Here is a 21,243-nt window from a genome sequence, read left to right as displayed (position 1 = left end):
TTGAAAACTTTCCCCGCCACCCCCACACTGGCTTCGCAGGATATACAACTTCCTCTGATAATAATAATAATATAATAGCAATATACAAGAGGACTTTGTGCTAGGCTGTGCCAAAGTGCTTTCTGTGCATTATTTCCTTGACTTCTCTTAAGTTAGTGCTATTAATATACCCATTTCACAGTGTAGGCAACTGAGACTCCGAGGGGTTAAGGGCCTTGCCTGAAGTCACACAGTCCAAATTGAGCCCAAGGCTATTAATTTAGGAAGGCCTGGGTTCTTAATTAACCACAGCATTGTTAGTTTCCTAAACCAGGGAGGAACCCTGAAATGACTAGGCTGTAGAGGCAGAAGGGAAGTAGACACTGATGCAGAGAGTGGAGGAGGAGAGAATGTTCATTCGGCATTCAAGCCCTATCACTCTGGAATCAGCAGCTCCTCTTGACTCCTCCCTCAGAATCTTAGTGAGCCCAGGTTCAAAGGTGTCCTGCTCATGTGCCCCCAGAAGATGCTGCCCTCTGCTAAGGGCACACCTGAGGACTGAGGGGTGGCAGGCATCCAGCATCAGGGAGCTCATTGGATGACCACTTCTCAATATTCCCCCTCCATAGTCTGCTAAGCTCCCCAGTGAAATTGCCTGCTTCTCCCCATCCCCGTGGTTGACAGTCACTACCCGTATGGTCATGTTGTTAACGACTTGGTCAAACTGAAGTAGAAGTTCCTTGAGGACAGAAAGCATGCCTTTTCTAAACCAGGGGGAAAATGATACACAGAGCCATGTCTCAATAAATATTTATGGACAATTAAAGAGCATTAGGGGTCATTTTTTAGTTGTCTAGCTCTTTACCAGCTCGTATCCATCACACTATGGAGTTTCCCTACATTTCCAACAAAGGATCTATTTATAATTAAAGCACCCTGCAAATGAATAGGACATGAAGAGCTCAAAGCAACCTAATCCACCCTCATCTGCTTGCCTTGGGTCTGTGTCTGTGGTTGGCATTTGGCTAGGATTCTCAGATGATGCATGTCAGGTGGGAGCCGGCCTCAGGACAACTTGCTCCCTACTCCTCTGGCCAGGGTGCCTCTCTACCCAGAGCTCACACACCAACCCCTGTTTGAAAGTCATTCTGGGAACAACCAGAAAGCCACACTAGATTTTTTTGTTATTCTACCTGGCAGAAATGAATGTGAAGCTTGCCAGTATCCTTGGAACATCTTTTGTTTTAAAAATAATAATGCCCAATGCTAACTCGGATCCCTTTATTTCCTACAAAGGAAGGAGCTACCTCCTAGCAGATGCCTTGCTAAGTATAACCGCCTATAGCTTCTACTCAACTGATCTACATTCAAGATAGATGCTGCTGCTGCTGCTGCTGCTGCTGCTGCTGCTGCTGCTAATGACCTATTAAGTACTTGTTTGATGGAAGCCCTTTATGTGCCTATTTCATCTTCACAATTCCCTTGCAAATTCCCATTTTTCAGCTGAGGAAACTAAGGCTTAGAGGATGAGACACAAGTCCAAGATCTCTCAGCTCACAAGTGGCCAAGTGGGGATTCAAACTCAGTTCAGGCTGACTTCCAAATCCAGGTTCTTAACCAGTACATTCTAGGGCTGACTCCAATTAAGGTGTAATCTCACCCAGTCCTTCCCACCAGAGTGAAGGGAAAAAGGAACAGGATGGATTGAATCATTTTAGCTGGAACTTTGGCATGTTCTTTGAAGCTTTGAAAAGAAAAAGATTTACGTTCTGAGGACAGAAATCTAGTTTTATTTTTTAAGTTGGCTAACATGTAGCACAGATTCATTTCCTATAACACATTAAAGCCAATTTTTATCTACTTAGTATCTGAAATTTGGGTCCTATGCTAAATGTCCAAATTTCAAGTTTAGTTTTGCAAGTGACTGTGTCAAACTTGGGAACTTATTATAGAATTATAATCCTAGAAAACCCCTCAGAACATGCCTTGTTCACTGTTTCCAAACTCTCTGTATTGCCATGATAATTTTTTGCCATATGTACATGTCACCTGAGCTATTATGTACTATTTCCTTAATTAGTCATTTGTTACTTAAAAACATATTGTAAAAATAAACTCTATCACTGCCTTAAATGGAAAATCACTATCACCTGCCATAAACAGACACTAACTTTAAAAAATGAACCCTGAGGCCTACACTTAGTTACACAGGGAAATTATCAAGTGATGGGGAGGTGTTAAAGACACACTAATTCCAAGTGGAAACTTGACATAATCAGAAGGATCAGAGAATTTAAAAGGGAAAGTGATTAAATTATTTTGGGATTTGTCTTTGTAAGATTTGAGCTGCCCAAGTGGTATGAAACCCACCTTCTGTGAAATAATGAACTAATCCAGTCCTCTCATTCCAGAAACAGACTCTGAAATACCAAGAAGCTAAGCCTACCTTTGCCCTGTCCCCAGCTACTTGGGAAGCTCTTATAAGAACCAGCTTAGAAATAACTGCTGCATTTAAGAGACTTTCGAAGCAAGCTCCTGTTCCTTGATGTTGGTGCCAGAATCAAGCTCACTCTTCTAGGCCCTTGGAAACTGGGCATAAAGCATTCAGAGACTAATAAGAGAATGCAATGTGTCTTTTCTGATGCTCTGTCCTTCAAAGCTCTCAGATATGTCACCATCAAACATCTGAGGAGGAAGGAGGTGGAGGTGACAGTTCATCATGCATCTGTGGCTTACACACAAGAAACCATCAGTTTCCCCTCCTCTAACAGCTTATTTCCTTCTTTCCAGTGGTTTCTGACTCCTTCTGCAAGATCACACCCAGATGTCCCCAACACAATCACCAGGATGGCTGAGAAAATGAACCAAGACTGCCAAAACCTAACACGATATTGATGAGCCACTTCCACCCCTCCCCAACCCATGTGAAGTCAAAAATTAAAAATAGTCTTTCCCAGTGACCTTTAGTTATCTTCTCTGTATTTGCCTGGGGTCATTCTTGACATGCCTGCGTCACTTGCGATTATGAAATGTTAGTATGCCAACATAAGATAGCACACTTGAAATGGGAGCTTGCCCTGGCCTTGGGTTCAGAAAGCACCCACAGGGAAGACTTACCATTTTGCCCCTCTCAGCCATCTGGCCCAACTCCATCTCTTTCTGCCACTAGCTTGTTCCCTTTTTCTTTCTGTAGCGTATTCCTCTAGGAAGACTCCACATTTCCAAATCTGACAGCCCATGGCACGTCCAAAACATTTACCTTTCTTTTTTCCTTTTCACATTTTTTTTTCAGGGTTCCGACACAGGCTGTCAGCTTTATTTAATTCAGTCAGGTTGCCAACTTCTAATGCTAATGGTATCTACAGAAAGAGTGCCCTCAGGAAATGCTGTATTTCTTCTTATGATTTATCACCTCTGCTGCAAACATTGGGTCTGCAGAGTTCAGAAATACATCATTTTAAGATATGTCATGGCCAGAAGTGGTGGCTTATGCCTGTAATCCCAGCACCTTGGGAGGCCGAGGCGGGAGGATTACTTGAACCCAGGAGTTCGAGAACAGTCTGGGCAACATAATGAGACCCTGACTCTACAAAAATAAAACAATTGAAAGAAAATTAGCCAGGTATGGTGGCACACGCCTATAGTCCTAGCTATAGTCCTAGGACTACAGCTGTAGCTACTCTGGAGGCTGAGGTGGGTGGGAGGATCACTTGAGCCTGAGAGGTTAAGGCTGCAGTGAGCCATGATTGTGCCACTGCACTCCAGCCTACGCGACAGAACAAGACCCTATCTCTAACACAAACCAATAAACAAAATACATCACCCATGTGTACAGAAGTTTGTATCTATCCATTCCTTGTGGGCTTTTCGTTTTAACAGTGATCTCACATCAAATTTAAAGTAGGGCCTTGCAGTTGGATATTACTCTGCACAGTTTTCTGGCTAACTTTAATGGGGTTCACTTAGAACACCCCCAGAGAGACAGTGCTGCTTATCACCTACCCAGAACCATGACTGGCTTAAGCCAACATTGTGGTATGCCAAGAGGTCAAGGCTGGGCAAGGAGGGACCAACATTTGGGCCCTGCCTCCTAATTTCTCTGAATCTCTTTTTCCTCAGTTGACAAACAAAAAAGACAGCTCCAGAAAAAAAGAAAAATGAAGAAAAAATGAAAAACTAAAAAAAGAAAACCCAAAAACAAACAAAATAGCAAAATTAAAAAAATTTTTTTAAAAAAGAAAAAGGACAGTCCTTGCCTTGTCCAGCTCCCTCAGCTAATGCAAGGCTCAAAGGAGATAATGCATGTGAAAATAAGTGACTGCTGGCTGGGTGCGGTGGCTCACGCTTGTAATCCCAGCTACTTGGGAGGCTGAGGCAGGAGAATCGCTCAGGAGGTGGAGATTGCAGTGAGCCAAGATCTTGCTGCTGCACTCCAGACTGGGCAAAAGAGTGAGACTCTGTCTTAAAAAAAAAAAAAGAAAAAAGAAAAGAAAAGAAAGAAAAGAAAATAACTACTATCTGAACAAAGGGTGGCATTGCTCTAGATTTATTGAGTACAATGAAAAAGGAGGAAGGTGTCCTGATTGCAACATGCCTGTCCCCTCTTCTCTACATCCCATATGCACACATATAGGTTTAAATTGGTTACAATGAGTATATAATCATGCTCAACTTTTTTTCCTCTTTATTTGTTCAGGAACACTAGGGTATTTCTGTTTGCTAGTGAGTAATGGCTGCAAATGATGTCACTGACCCCTGTGCCAGAGGCCATGGTCATGGAGCTATTGCTCTATTGTAGGACAGAGAGGTTGTTGGCTTTTCTGGCCAGTTAAATAGGAAAGGATGCTAGACTGGAACCAAACCATCAGACTTCAAGCTCCAGCTAGGCCATTCCCAGCTGTGTGATCTTGGGCAAATCATTGGACCTCTCTGACCCTTGGTATCTCATCTTTAAAATGAGGACAATTATATACTCGGGTAAGCCAAAGCACATTAAAGTGCCTTGAAACTGTAAAATGCACAAATACAAGGCATAGCTATTATTGCAAATAATGTCATTATGAACAACTTTGGAAACACAGCCTTTTCCCCACAAGAGCTAGAATACTACGTCCAAAGATCTGAACAATTTTTGTCTTTTAGTATGCACAGAAAGTGTGTTATTTTCTTTTTTTTAATTTTTTTTTTTAAATAGAGACAAGTTCTTGCTATGTTGCGCAGGCTGGTCCCAAACTCCTGGGCTCAAGCAATCTGCCTGCCTCAGCCTCCCAAAGTGCTACGATTACAGGCATGAGACACTGTGCCCCACCAATAAGTGTATTATTTTCCTGCAACATTCACGGCATTGGGTTTTATTTTTTTTATTTTTATTTTTTTGAGACAGAGTCGCACGCTGTTGCCCAGGCTGCAGTGCGGTAGTGTGATCTCAGCTCACTGCAACCTCCGCCTCCCGAGTTCAAGCAATTCTCCTGCCTCAGCCTCCCAAGTAGCTGGGATTACAGGCTCCCGCCACCAGGCCCAGATAATTTTTGTTTTTTTTTTTTTTGAGACGGAGTATCGCTCTGTCACCCAGGCTGGAGTGCAGTGGCGCGATCTCGGCTCACTGCAAGCTCCGCCTCCCGGGTTCACGCCATTCTCCTGCCTCAGCCTCCCGAGTAGCTGGGGCTACAGGCACCCACTACCGTGCCCGTCTAATTTTTTGTATTTTTAGTAGAGACAGGGTTTCACCACGTTAGCCAGGATGGTCTTGATCTCCTTGACCTCGTGATCCGCCCGCCTCAGCTTCCCAAAGTGCTGGGATTACAGGTGTGAGTCACCACGCCCAGCTTGGTTTTATTATGTCTTAAAAATAGTTGCAACATCAATTAGGTATAAAGTAGCACCTTATTATTGCCTTTTTCATTTCTATAATTCCTACTACAGTGAACATTTTAAATAATCTTTACTGTTCCTTGTGTGTGAACTACCTTCTAGTATCTTTGGCTTATTTGTCAATGAATATCTTAGGGTATTTTTTAAATATCTGTATAAATTATTTATATGACAAAGATGTTAATCTTTAGTCTGTCATTTTTATTTCAAAAATCTTTCTCAATATATTAGTGTACTTCTCTTGTCTAAAGAAGCATATTAAGCCTAAAAGAAATCCTGTTTGTTGACATAGTATCATACAGTATCTTTGCGCTTATTAATACTCAAGTTTTTCAGGCACACTAAAGATGTCCAGAAGAAATAAGCAAGGACAGGAAAGAGATAGGACAGTATGTCACATTTGGAAAAGTTAAGGGAACCAGGAGTACCAGGCCAGGAGAAGGAAAACATCTGAGGGGAGAGAAAGGAGAGAATGCACATGTGCGTGGAATGGGAGAGGTGCGGAGAGAGAGTAGTTTTCAAATCCTTAGGGGGATAACACTTAAGAAAGCATTACTGGGCCAGGTACGGTGGCTCATGCCCGTAATCCTATCACTTTGGGAGGCCGAGGGGGTGGATTATCTGAGGTCAGGAGTTTGAGACCAGCCTGGCCAACATAGTGAAACCCTGTTTCTACTAAAAATACAAAAATTAGCAGGGCGTGGTGGCATGTGCCTGTAATCCCAGCTACTCGGGAGGCTGAGACAGGAGAATAGCTTGAACTCGGGAGGCAGAGGTTGCAATGAGCTGAGATCGCACCACTGCACTCTAGCCTGGGCAACAAGAGCGAGACTCCGTCTCAAAAAAAAAAAAAAAAGCAATGTTACAACTAAGAAAGGATTTTCTCATCATCTATACTGAACACAGACGGAGTACAGTCATCCTTCAGTATCCAGGGGTGATTGGTTCCAGAGCCCTCTCAGATACCAAAATCTAAGGATGCTCAAGTCCATGATATAAAATGGCATACTGTTTGCCTGTATCCTACACACATCCTCTTACACTTTAAATCATTTCTAGATTACTTAGAATACCCAATACATGTAAGTGATAATCGTTGTTATCCTGTATTGTTTTTTATTTGTTATTTAAATTGTTGTAGTGTTATTTTTTATTGTTTTATTCCCTAATATTTTCTTTTCTTTTCTTCTTTTTTTTTGAGACAGGGTCTCCCTCTTTCACCCAGGCTAGGGTTGCAGTGGCACAATCTCAGCTCATTGCAGCCTCAAACTCCCTGGCTCGAGCAATTCTCCCACTTCAGCCTCCCAAGTAACTGGGACTACAGGTGTGTGTTACCACGCTTGGTGAATTCTTTGATTTTTTTTTTTTTTTTTAGAGATGGGGTCTCGCTGTGTTGCCCAGAATGGTCTCAAACTCCTGGGCTCAAGCAATCCTGCTGCCTCTGCCTCCCAAGGTCCTGGGATCCAAATATTTTTGATCAATGGTTGGTTGAATCCGTGGATGTGGAACGAGTGGATACAGAGGGCCAACTGTATACAATCTAAAATGTTGTCCCTGGAGGTGTTAAGCAGAGATTGAATGGATCTGGCAGCAGATAAGAATTGGGCTACATGTTCTCAACAGGCCTTTCCCACTCTGAAGTTCTCTGATGCAATGACCCTGGGTCATTTCCTGGAGGCTGGATTTGTTTGTTTCATAAATCCTCAGAAAAAAAAAAAGCCTGTTTTGCTACCCCTTTCCTCCTCATCTTAAGAGCCAGAAAGAAGAAAAAGGTCTAGTGAACTTACCGTTAAAGTTTCTCATTCAGCTTCAATTAACTGAAATTTACTAACAATCAGGGCTACTTTCTCTGAAAACGACACAATGGTCCAAACAGAAAGTCCGGGCACAAGGGTTTCTAGACTTAAAAAGAACCCACTCCTTTCCCAGCCAGTAGAAGGTTTGGAAACCTTTCCTGATTAACTTGTGACACAGTCTCTCTCTTTTTTTTTTTTTTTGAAGATGGAATCTTGCTCTGTTGTCATACTGGAGTGGCGCTCGGCTCACTGCAACCTCTGCCTCCCAGGTTCAAGCGATTCTCCTGCCTCACCCTCCTGAGTAGCTGGGATTACAGGTGTGTGCCACCACGCCTGGCTAATTTTTGAATTTTTAGTAGAGACGGGGTTTCACCATCGGTCAGGCTGGTCTTGAACTCCTGACCTCATGATCTGCCCACCTCAGCCTCCAAGTGCTAGGACTACAGGCGTGAGCCACCATGCTGGGCGTGACACAGCCTCTTCTAAACTAGTTACTGGTGTCAACTAATTAGAAAAAAAAAAAAAGGAAGGCAACAGAAACCACTGGCTTTCACTCCTGACAGTCCATGAGCCAACATAAGAATAAATGGCAATGCAGTCACGGCAATTTCCTCATTTTGTGTGACCTCTACCCATTGTCAAGGCTGACAAATTATGGAAGGCAACTGCACACATACATCACAAAGTAGCCCTTCCAGATACACACATCGTCAATAACAATTACATTTACACAGGGCTTTGCAAAATTAGGATGTGATCAGTAATTTATTTTCTTTCAGTAGTTATGAAAACAGTGGCATATGTCCAGGATTTTTACGGGCAATCACAGGGTGTCTCGAGAAAATGACACAATTTGCAAATATCCAGATGGTATTTGGGCCTTCCAGTGATTGGTTTACACAGAAGGCTTGTGGTTAATATAGATAAGCAAAATGACTAACAGAACTAACGGTGGCACCTCCACAGAGCTAAGCATGCAGAATTCTGCCAAAGACCAGCTCCTTGGTCTTGAGAAACACAAAATGAAAATTACTAAAACTCTCCCAAATGGGGGCTTGCAAACCCCACTCCCGTGGGTTGCAGCCATTCTATGAAGTGGGCTGCCAGAAGTATTGACTAATGGTGGGGTTTCCTACACAGATACTCAGGAAAAAAATGGGCCTTTGAGCATCAGGCAACTTTTTGGGCAGGTGGGTTCATCCTTCACGTGTTATGTGGTGAGAAGACCAATGATTTAGTCACTTAGAGGCAATGTGATGTAGTTGGAAAAGTACAGACTTCAGGGTCAACTGGGATTTTAGTCTCATCTCCTTGACCCAGCATTAAAGCCATCCTGGGAAAGCCACTATCCTGTTCTGAGCCTCAGTTTCTTCTTCTACAAAAGGGGGCATTAATACCAACCTCACAGGATTACTGTGATGATTAAAGGACTTACGGTAAAGCCCCTAATGCACTGCTGTGTGTAAAACAACATTCAGGAAATTAGGCTGGTGATCATCAAGTTTCTTAAAACCACTTTAAGAATCTTTTTTTTGAGATGTAAAGGTCTTAATAATAATGACATTTTTTGAGCACTTACTACATGCTAGGCACTATGGTTAGCACTGTATATGAAACATCTCATTTGACCCTCACTATTGTCCTAGGAGTTAGAGCTCTCATCATCTCCATTTTACCACTGAGGAAACAGGTTTGGAGAGGCACAGTAGCTTGTCCAAGGTCACATCACTAGCAGGTGGTGGAGACAGCATTGAGACTCAGGCAGTCTTATTCTAGTCAATGCCCTTGAACAGCATTAAATGTACACATGTAAAGTCAACACATCTTCCTCTTCTGTTGCTAGTTCATGTGCATTCTTAAGGACCAAGATTCCCAAAATAATTTTCCAACTGAACAACCTCGGAATGATGGCTCAATGACCATAACCAGATCCTATAGCAAGTGATGGCCTTTTTGTGGGTAGCTCCATGTGGCTTCCCACCCAGCAAGATCTCTGAGGTCATATGATTCCTGGAGTCTATTTAATCATCTGAAGAAATTACAGGATGCTAACTGCAATAACTCCTTATGACTAGTTTCATGTGTGTTCAGGTATACTATCAGTTCAATACAATATGATACAGATTCCAAGAAATGTATAGATTACTAGAAACCAGTAACCCTTTAGCTTTTCAGCTGGCATTCAAGAAGTACAGCCCGAGGTGCATACAATTTTAAAATGCACATGTTGACTGATAGAGGCATAAATCGTGGCAGGAGCATAGGGTTCACCTTGCCCTTTAGAAGTGAGCCTTAAAGGATACCTTCTCAGTTATGTAAGGTGCTCAAGGTTATACTTAAAAGATAATATTTTAAAGTATTTTGCATGTCTGTTAAGTTTTGTATTACCACCCCACCTTTTATCCCACAGAGGTAAACACCCTTAGGTGCTACAAGGGACGCTGATATTAAATACTGGACGGAATCCATCAGGAAATTTGGCATTGGATCTTGGCTTAGCTGCTGATTTTCTTTGCAGCTTTCTGCAAATCACTTCCCCTCAGTGTCCTTATTCATAAAGTGGAGAGAACAGTATAAGCTTTATGTTAACCTTACAACACGTTTGGGGTCTCAAGTGAGACACTAGACATGGTAGACATAGAAAAGGAACAGAGAGCTCTGTCATTTCTAGGTGCATGTCATTATTCTCAGGGTCATGCAAGGCTACTGGCCAAGTCAAAATCAGAACCTATACTTTGGAGACCCAGGGCAGTATTCAGCTATTCATGAGATAGGCCTATGGTCTGTGGCACTACAAATTTTTAAAACTGCTGAGAGTCAAAAGCAATGGCTACAAATACCATTAACTAAATCAGGCCTAATCTGACCAATATCTAAGATGGTAAATTTTCAAACCGAAAGTAAGTTGTCCACCAAGTTGTCAGATATATTCTTATAAAAATAACAGAAACACCTCTTTGTATTTTGATTAAAACTGAATTGGACCTAAAACTCTTAAAAGCTTCTCACAAGGCTCTAGCTTCCTTAGCCAATGTGTCCACCTTACCTGAGCTTGCTTCCTTTTCTTTACTTTGTGTTTTTTTTTAAGCCTTCTTTTTAGAAAGCAAACCTCACTACGGGGAAATATTGATTTTTAACTTACAATCAGGATAATTCATTAGAGGTAACACATTTTCTTTTAGTGATTTGGTCAGGTGTTTAGGGCAGCTATGTAGACCAGTCCCTCCTGGCATGGGAAGTAGATGACCAATAAATACAAAAACAGATAAACTGAACAAAGCTGCATAAAAGATCAGAAGAAATAAACTTAATGCTCACATCATATCACATTTTTCTGTGAAAGTCTAGAGCCATGAACTAAGCTCATTAGATTTCACAATTAATGATTACAGCCAGCAGGATCTCACTGATTATGGATATTAAAATTAAACATTTGTCACCCAACTCAAACCCCCATGTCATAAGAAATAGCAGATTAAGAGGCAGTATTATACTAACAGACATGCAATATTATAATCCCTGTAGAATATTTTCAAAAGCTTAAAATAGATCATTTAAAGAAAATGAAAATATATTTTTAAAATATCATTTTTTGCATTCACTGGAAACTACCACAAATAAAAAATTACAAATCACTTAAATCTTCAGTAGAAATTTTATTTGCTTTTAAGAGAATGCTTATTTTTGCATTTTTTCTACTCAGTGTACGGTATCAAATGCACATCAACGCCACTTGCCTGTTCCCCAGGAGCCTTTTCCTAAGTGGCTTTCCCCAGTACACTTGCTGCAAGGATAGGAGTGAATGCTAGAAAGCACTTGCCAGTGCCATGCTGTGTGCACTGTCCTACCCATGGCAAATTCGGAAGGAACACCCATTACACATGGCCATCAAATGTTTAAAGGGCACAGGTGCTCTGTTGCAACGGCCTTTAAAGGTCAAGTCCTGTTTTCCTAGAAAGGCCCCTGGATAGATCCATTTTTCTTTTTATTATAACTACATTCTTTCTACAAAGAAAACAATCACTCTTAAAAAAATACTTTCAGAGGAATTAACAGTCAATGCCTAGTTTATAAACAATTATATAATCATGTTTTTCAAAAGGCTGACTAGTGAATGCTATTTTTTAATTTACGAATACTGACGACACCTACTGGTGGAAAATATATTTTAGTTAACTGCTTATGGAGAAGCTAGGCCTGCAAGGGTTGGCTGCCTTTTGCGCTGATAACGAAACCAGAAAACTACCCGCTAAACTCGCTTAGGTTTATTTTTCCAATTTTGCCAATTTCCATTATCAGGAAGTGATATGCTCATCAATGAAGCTAAAAGATATCTCTGCCTCAAAGTGTATAAAGCATACTTGATTTAGTGTTTAAATCAAACACTAAAAAACAAACAAAACCCCAATGGTGATATCTGAAAAATATTTACCAACTATTTCCAAAACTATTCCAACCCCTTCCTTATTTCTCACACCAAGAAATCCCCATACAAGGAAAGTAAGTCATATTTTATAGTCTAGATCCAGCTACCAATGAAGAAAATTAATATTTGACATGTGATAAGTTTCATATTTGTGATATATAGACGTATCTATATTCTATGTATAAGAATAAAATAAAATTAAGCAGGCAAGTTTTACCTAAGCCTTTAGAGCTAAACTACTCAAAAACACAGGACTAAGTGATAGTAGGAAGGGACTGGTTAGAGTCCTCAGCTATCCTCACTATTCTTTTCTTTGGCCCACTTCAATTTATTAATTACATTGGTTATGCCTTTCTTCCTTACAAAAGGAGTTTGAGTGGGCACCACTTGCGCTGCTCCTACGTTCATTAAATTAGGAAGTTCCCACTGAAAAAATATTATATCCATTCCAGGCCTGACCAACCTGAATTCTATGCAGGTGCTGAGCTATCAAACCTTAAGTAAGACTCCAAATGCCACTAGGGCCATCACACTTTCACAGCTGCTGGCAACAAAAACTCTGATAATATTCGATTGAGCTGGAGTGTAGGGTTGGGTTTGAGTGAGGGAGAAGAAGTTAGTTTGTGCTCAGCGTATAGAAAGCTGAATACAACCAGAGACTGTTTGCAGTCCTGTCAGCTTGGAGCAGCTCTTGCTAGAGGAAATGAATCTTCGATGGTGTGCTCCCGAATATACATGATTCAGTGAGCCAAGTGCATACAGCTGAGCAGACCCAAGGAAGGCGAGTGGGTAGAACCTCAAGAATGCTGTGACAAGGCCGGATGCACACCTGCCTTCAGCCTTTCCCCAGTGGTGGTGATGTTTGATGTTTGCAGAGTGAGGTGTGGGAGAGTGGAAAGCTCCCAGATACACGCATGAGCGGCAATGACCAGCTGGGTCCTGTGGGTTCCACCGCAGCTTGACCACAGCAAAGCTGTAATCTAGTGAAAGCGACTGTATTCCCTAAGACCCTCAGAGAGAGGGATGCTTTCTCCTCCAGCTGAACCCAACCTTTAAGGCCAGTGAGCTATGTGCCAGAGAAATAACACGCAGGAGGAAAAGGCAGACGAAACATAACCTGGGAGCACTCCTTCACATCGCCCGCAAGGCACAGGAAAGTTCCCACAAAGAGAAATGTTTCCAACGTTCCAAGGCAGCTTTCCATTGCCCTAAGGACTTTAATTCATTTTCAAGATCCATGTGGGAGACACTCCAATTTACTCATTCAGCCCCAGCCCCCCGGCTGAATGACCCTCACTGGCCACAGGTGATAGGCAGAGGTGCTGTGTCCTGTCTTCGCTGCCAAAAGGCTGCAAGGCCAAGTCTGACAGGTGAGAGGGCTGGAACTTCCCTCTGCTCTCCCAACCCAGGCAAAAAGAAACTCGCTTAAAGGGTAGCTCTTCCCTGACACTGGGGCTTGCTGACAGTAGGAGAAAGTCCCTCTGAGGGTCCAGACAGAAGATGCACAGTCTGAGAGCCCTGCAAAGGCAAGGAGGCGGCTGCTCCCAGACCGGCAGGTAGAGGGACAGGGAGAGAGGAGGCAGCTAGTGCTTGGTCCGCAGAGAAAGAGCGAGAGAAAACGAGACAGGGTGAGAGATGGCGACGGGGAGACACAAAGAAGACCGTGTGAGAGATGTAGAGAGAAAGTGGCACACACGGAGAGTGAGAGATGGAAACAGAGACAGTGACACCGGACGGGCGCCGAGAGTGGGAGATGGAGGGAGACGAGACAGGCAGATGACCCCTAGAGGTCCAGGTGCAGGGCGCGGCCCTACCTCAGCGTCCTTGGCCGGACCACTGGCCGGGGGTAGCTCCAGGCTGCAGTTCGCCCTCTTGACCGTGAGGTAGAAGGGGTAATCCTTGGCCACCATGGCGGCTGCCGGGCCTGCCCTTTGGGATGTCACCGCTGACCCTAGGCGACTACAAAACTCCCAGGCGAAAGGGGGCCCCAGCTCCACGATGCCGGGCGGCGGCGGCGACACGGAGACCAACAGCCGGCTTCTAGCCGGGCGGGACTCGACTGGGCTCCGGAGACGAGTGGGCGGGACCGTGCCAGCCACGCCTTGATGGGTGGGGAGGGGGCGGGCCGCCGGCTCGGCACCGCCCCACGCTGCCGGGAGGGCCCACGTGCCGCCGCGCGGACACTTCCTGGGGCTGCCAGGGGCGTGGGGCGGTCCCGCAGGTGGAGAGGGACCGCTCTCTCCCAGCTGGCATTCGACTCCGGGCGCCCCCCGCGGAGCGTGGGCCGCGATTGCGGGGTAGGCAGACCCCCTGATAGCTCCTTTCGGGCTCTTTGGCACTCTTCGGGTGAAAGAGGGTGCTGGTAGAAAGGAGGCTGGGGCGAAACCGGGCGACGGGGAGAAAGGAGGCTGTAGTGACACCCGGAGGCAGGAAGGAGCCTGGGGGAAAAGCGAGCGTTTTAAAAGCCCACATTAGAAAGGGGTGGTGTTCTCTCTTGCCCTCTTCCCAGGGCGACGGGGAGAAAGGAGGCTGTAGTGACCCCGGAGGCAGGAAGGAGCCTGGCGGGAAAGCGAGCGTTTTAAAAGCCCACATTAGAAAGGGGGGGTGTTCTCTCTTGCCCTCTTCCCAGGCCACTGCACGCTTTTTTTTTTTTTTTTTTTAATGAATGTCACTGGAGTATAATCTACAAATGGCAAAATGCACCCATTTTAAGAGTACCGTTTGTTGAGTTCTGACAAATGTAAACACCCGTATAACCACCTCCACAGTCGGTATACAAAACATTTCCACCACCCCCGGAAAATTCCCTCGAGACCTTTCCCTTTGCACCCACTTTTAAATTTGACTAGCATATTCAGAGGCTGCTTGACACTCGAGCGCAATCTGACAGGGTGTCCTTCAAGTATAAAGCTGTGCATGGATGACCCGGCACCACCACACCTTTCTGGATCCTTTTTTGAGAAACAATGACATTGTAAATGCCCAAGAAGGCGACTGATCATAAGGTTGTTTGCAGCAGCCCTGTCTGGGGCAGTAAAAAATAAAAAATAACTGGAAACAATGGTAATATATCCATCAATAGGGAGTGCTTAAATAAACTTTCCTCACTGTGTAATACCATTTAGCAGCAGTGAAAAAGGAGATGGGTCTATGGGTGTGGCATGGAAAGATCTCCAATGTATTAGACTCAGTTTAAAAATAATTGCAGACTAAGCACAATACAATACCATTTGTGTTAAAAAAAATTACAAGTTTACCAAAGAATATCATATATTTTCTATAGAGACATATTTGTGGGTAAATAGCATTGAACACTGTCTAGAAGAATCCACAGCAAGCTTTTACCAGTTCCCCTGTGGCTGAAGGGAAGCACCACCATAGCTGGCTAATTTTTAAATTTTTTGTAGAGGCAGGGTCTTGCTATGTTGCCTAGGCTGGTCTTGAACTGTTGGCCTCAAGTCACACTGCTGCCTTGGCCTTCCAAAGTGTTGGGATTACAGGTGTGAGCCACTCTACCTAGCCATCTTTTCTTTTTTCTTTTCGGCCCTAAGGATACTGCAATGAGCAACCCAGTCCCAGCGCTATCAGACTTCGCCAGGGTGACTATTTTCTTCACCAAATGCTATAAGTACATTTTCCAACTGGAGAACAAGGCCCAGCAAGCTCTTCTGGGAGTCAAAGCCAGTGGCTTTGATGGGTTTAAAGAATTAAAGATAATGAACAAAAGGGACTTAAGCTTATAGCCATGTTTTAAAATTTTTTATAAGAAAAATACAGCCTGGGCAGCAGTGAAACCCTGTGTCTACAAAAAAATACAAAAAATTAGCCAGGGATGGTGGTGCACACCTGTAATCCCAACTACTCCAGAGGCTGAGGTGGGAGGATCACTTGAGCCTGGGAGGCAGAAGTTGCAGTGAGCCAAGATCATACCACTGCACTCCAGCCTGGGTGACAGAGACCCTGAAAAAAAATAAAAAAGAAAAGAAAAAAAGAAAGAGAGGAAGGAAGGAAGGAAGGAAGGAAGGAAGGAAGGAAGGAAGGAAGGAGAAAAGAAAGAAAAGAAAAAAGAAAAGATGGCTAGGTAGAGTGGCTCACACCTGTAATCCCAACACTTTGGAAGGCCAAGGCAGCAATGTAACTTGAGGCCAACAGTTCAAGACCAGCCTAGGCAACATAGCAAGACCCTGCCTCTACAAAACATTTAAAAATTAGCCAGCTATGGTAGTGAATGCCTATAGTCTCAGCTAATCCCGAGGTTGAGGTGGGAGGATTCCTGAGCCCAAGAGTTCAAGGCTGCAGTGAGCTATGATTGCACCACTGCACTCTAGCCTGGTGACAGAGCGAGACCCTGTCTCAAGAGAAAAAAAGAAAAATACCTTCATTCATGGCACTACTTGGGAAATTATAGTTTTTAAAAATATTATAATTATCATATTTTCTCTCTCTCTTTTTTTTTTTTTTTGAGATAGGGTCTTGCTTTGTCGCCCAGGCTGGAGTGTAGTGGCATGATCTTGGCTCAATGCAACCTCCTCCTCCTGGGCTCAAGTGATCTTTCCACCTCAGCCTCCCAAGTAGCTGGGACTACAGGCCCGGACCAGTGTGCCCGGCTAATTTTTGTATTTTTGTAGAGACAGCATTTCGCCATGTTGCCCAGGCTGGTCTCCAACCCCTGAGCTCAAGCAGTCCACCTGCCTCGACCACCCAAAGTGCTAGGATTACAGGTGTGAGCCACCATGCCCAGCCCTAAAATGATCATCTCTCAAAAGTTATTTTGTAGACTGTACTGTTGAATCTTTTTCCTCCTCATGTGGAAAGTCATGACTACATCAGGGGGTGATCCACGGAGACACTGTCTTTTGTTTTTAACTTCCTGGGGATGCAGGGGATAGTGGGAATGGTGATATCCAGTCCCTGTTCGTGTGTTCTTTGCTTCTAGCTGAGGTCAGAACCCAGCAGTTCCTACTTCTCAGGCAGGACACCTCATAATACATAGCTCTTCATCCCGGGTATCAAATCCACACCCTCACACTAAATCCACTTACTTTCCTACCCAGCTGGTGCAGACAAACTGCCTTTGGAGGCAGAAAGAATCGGGCCCTGTGTAGCCAGCCTGTTATTACCACACATGTAAATGAGGCTCCTGAATGGGTTCCAGTTGAAACTGAAGAGAGCACCTGAGTTTTTTTCCCCTCGATAGACAACCTGAAGCAATGGGAAGAAAACTGTCTCAGAAGAGGTATGCAGCAGGAAAGAGCACCTCAGAACCACTGATTTTTCCTATTTGTATTCCTGAACACAACTTTATCCTTTTAGCCTGAGCTGTGCTGATGGGGAGCTCACACAAGTGCTCCAAAAGCTTAGCCGAGCTTGGTGGTGGTGTGAGAGTAACCTCATCTCCAAGTAGCCCCTGATTAACTATGCAGCCAAAGGCAGGGCCAGAGGCAGTGACATGCCTCACTCAGGGCTTGTCTGGCCACCAAGAACCTGTGCCCAAGTACCCGAGCCACTTCTTACTCCTCTTTCTCTGCCTGTTCTTCTGGTCCTCACAGTCCACTATCTCAACTAGAAGACACTGGCCATCAAAGCCACTGGCTTTGACTCCCAGAAGAGCTTGCTGGGCCTTGTTCTCCAGTTGGAAAATGTACTTATAGCACTTGGTGAAGAAAATAGTCACCCTGGCGAAGTCTGATAGCCCTGGGACTGGGTTGCTCATTGCAGTATCCTTAGGGCCGAGCAGGGAGTCTGACCTACCATAAGTCCAGTGTAACAGTAAACAAACCCTAAGAAATATGTTTATTTAATTTTTTTGAGACAGGGTCTCACTTTGTTGCCCAGGCTGGAGTGCAATGGCACAATCTTGGCTCACTGCAGCATAAACCTCCTGGTCTCAAGCAATCCTCCCACCTCAGCCCTTCAAGTAGCTGGGACTACAGGCACACACCACCACGCCCAGCTAATTTTTATATTTTGTAGAGATGGGGTTTCACCATGTTGCTCAGGCTGGTCTTGAATTCCTGAGCTCAAGTGATCCGCCCACCTCGGCCTCCCAAAGTGCTAGGATTACAGGCATGAGCCACTGTGCCTGGCCTCTGAAGAAATGTTAAAGTGCAACTTAGGTTGAAGCACAACTACTGCAGAGCAATGAATAGTCATATTGATTGATGAGAAGGCTGCTATATCCATCTTCTCTTAAAACATTTCTTTGCTTTCCTTAAAAGATACTGGAGCCATACAAATCAATAAATACACAGGGCTATACAACATATATATGGCAAACATACCTCTTTTTCACTATACATGCTAGGCAAAGAGAGACAGACAGAGGCAGAGAGATTGCTAATGGCCTGTAACAATTTAAATAGTGCTGTAAAAAAGCACAAGCTACAAAAGGAAAGATGGGAATCTGGAATTCCCTTGGGTGGTCTGATTCTTCCAAGCTTCTTAGAGCATGAATGTCTCACCATCCAGAATAGGATTCTGGTGTTTAAATACATATATTTTTGGTACAACAAAGCCTATAAACTCAAGCCAGCAATTTGGGGTGCATACAAACCATGTATACGGTCCTTGAGGCATTTAATGAATTTTCAGGAGTATTTTTTTTTAACTTCCATCAGTATATAGGGTAAGGTCAGGATTAGCTATTTCAGGAGTATTTTTGACCTCATGCAATTTCCACCTTGGTCCCTGACTTCAGCACCTTCCCCATAGGTAATGCACTGCTCCACCATTGACAGATTTGGGTTTTATGCAATCTGTTATCTGGGGGTGTCTGTGATCAAAGACTGTCAGAAAACAGGCAGCCCTGCAGGAGGGCTTCCAAGCATATCCCTAAGGTTAGTGTCACAGTTGAGGGAAGCTGGTCCAGCCCTGCAATGCCGCCAAGCTAAGTGGCCCCAGGAGCCCGGAGCTCCCCATTCTGCCTGTGTGTGTGTTTATGGGCTTAGGAACAACACTGCTCTAACAGGCAGCTTCACTCAAAGAAACGGCACAAAGTGTCTTTCAGAACTCGCCTTCGGCACAGCCCGTTATAATCCTATAAAATGCTTCACAGCCGGGCAGTGTTCCTTGCCAGCCAGAAGCCTGGAGACTGAAATAAAGAGGGCTCTTCTGCATCTGCAGGAACTGTGCCAAGCACAGGCCTGTGGTCTTGCCTGTGTTGAGCGGGGGTCATTTGGGTTGCTGGTGGAATGGTAGGCCTGAATACAGAAGCCCACCACTGGTTATTAGCTCCTCTTAGACTTGCAGACAACCAGGCATGGCTTGGAGACCATCTGTCAACTCCTTAAATCCTAGTCCCATGATTGGGAGCAGAGGAGGCCTAGCCTGAGGATAAAACCAGAAGCTAACGTGGCTGTGACAACCTTCTCAGCCAACAGGACAATGCTTTGTCCTATTAGAGTTATATTTTAACATGAGGAATAGTGAGTTCCTTTTTTTTTTTTTTTTGAGACACAGTCTTGCTCTGTTGCCCAGGATGGAGTACGGTGGTGTGATCTTGCTCACTGCAACTTCCGCCTCCCGGGCTTAAGCAATTCTCCCGCCTCAGCCTCCTGAGTAGCTGGGATTACAGGTACACACCACCACGCCCGGCTAATTTTTGTATTTTTAGTAGAGACGGGGTTTCACCATGTTGGCCAGGCTGGTCTCGAACTCCTGACCTCAAGTGATCTGCCCGCCTTGGCCTCCCAAAGTGCTGGGATTACAGGTGTGAGCCACTGCACCAGGCCTGAGTTCCTTTTTCTTTAAAGACTTGTTCATCCATCCATTCATTCATTTATCAAATAATTAATGAATGTTTATTACAGTCAGGTGTTCAATTAGATACATTTCTGCCTTCCTCTTCTCCACCCATTCCTGAACTTCTATGCCAGGCAGATGTTTAATACATACTTGCTCAAAGAATAAGGCCAATTTTAAAATGTGGCCTTTCAATTGTAACCTATGTGTTTACATTTGAATAAGGAGCTCAAGGAACAGTAGCTGATCCCCCAAGCCTGGGCTTCCAATATGTGTACCTCTATCTGCTTTCCCTGGCATCTGAAGTCATCTCTTCTACCTGCTAAAGTGGCATGGATGTTGGCAAGGTATATGTTGGGCACATGAGTGTTGCAACACCTTTCCCCTCCCCTTCCATTTGGGTGACATTCCCAGTTAATGACCAAGCCCCCCCTCCTCTCTCTAATTTCAGTTTTGATGGGGAGGGAATCTAAAGAAGTTCTGGCAGTGAATTCTGACAGATCAGGACTGTGATGTACTGCTAGACAGGTAAAAATGGCACAAATGAAGCAATGATCATCTCTAAACTCATACCAGTATTACTATTCTCCTTTTGCCTGAGGAGCTGTCCACTGACTCCAGTCTAGATTTACAAAAATGTATCTCTGGGCCGGGCACAGTGGCTCATGCCTGTAATCCCAGCACTTTGGGAGGCCAAGGCGGGCGGATCACCTGAGGTCAGGAGTTCAAGACCAGCCTGACCAACATGGTGAAACCCCGTCTCTACTAAAAATACGAAAATTAGCCAGGCATGGTGGCGGGTGCCTATAGTCCTAGGTACTCGGGAGGCTGAGGCAGGAGAATCACTTGAACCTGGGAGGCAGAGGTTGCAGTGAGCTGAGATCGTGCCACTGCACTCTAGCCTGGGTGACAAAGTTAGACTCTGTCTCAAAAAACACAAAAAAAAGTATCCCCAGATATTCTAAAGCTGGAAGACTTAATTCTTGCATTTTCCTTAAGGTCTCATTTTCTGAAAAACTGGTTAAAGGAGAGAATCTCTCTCTTTCTCCCAACTGAGCTAATCCTGTGGATTATCAGCTATAAAGCAAAAAAAAAAAAGTAATAATAAATTAGCCAGTCACAGTGGCTCACGCCTGTAATCCCAGCACTTTGGGATGTCGAGGCAGGAGGATTGCTTGAGCACAGGAGTTCGAGACCAGCCTGAACAACATAATGAGATCCCCATCTCTACAAAAAAAAAATATCCAAAAGTAGCTGGGCGTAGTAGCATGTGCCTATGGTCCCAGCTACTTAGGAGGCTGAGGTGGGAGGATCCCTTGAGCTCAGGAGGTCGAGGTTGCAGTGAGCCATAATCATGCCAGTGCACTCCAGCCTAGGCAACAGAGTGAGAACCTGTCTCAAAATAATTAATTCATTAAAATAAAAATAAAA

General features: G+C 44.2%; 1 protein-coding gene across 7 annotated transcripts in view; it reads right to left on the bottom strand.

Annotated features, from left to right (window-relative positions):
• ARHGEF3 (Rho guanine nucleotide exchange factor 3) overlaps positions 1-21,243 on the bottom strand; it is a 349,457-nt gene that overhangs the window by 63,710 nt on the left and 264,504 nt on the right. Inside the window, exon 1 of one of the 7 annotated variants that reach the window (XM_032153953.2) lies at positions 13,887-14,133. The exons of 5 other annotated variants lie outside the window; for them this stretch is intronic. In XM_032153953.2, the coding sequence (XP_032009844.1) occupies positions 13,887-13,982 (96 nt within the window). In that variant the 5' untranslated portion in view covers positions 13,983-14,133. Of the gene's footprint in view, positions 1-13,886; positions 14,134-21,243 lie in introns of those variants that run through there. One more of the 7 variants, XM_032755517.2, reaches the window with a different exon arrangement.

This window comes from Hylobates moloch, unplaced genomic scaffold (assembly GCF_009828535.3).
Source record: "Hylobates moloch isolate HMO894 unplaced genomic scaffold, HMol_V3 SCAFFOLD_5, whole genome shotgun sequence".
NCBI lineage: Eukaryota > Metazoa > Chordata > Mammalia > Primates > Hylobatidae > Hylobates > Hylobates moloch.
The sequence above is the reverse complement of the archived record's forward strand: the minus strand, read 5'-3'. Positions and strand labels throughout refer to the sequence as shown.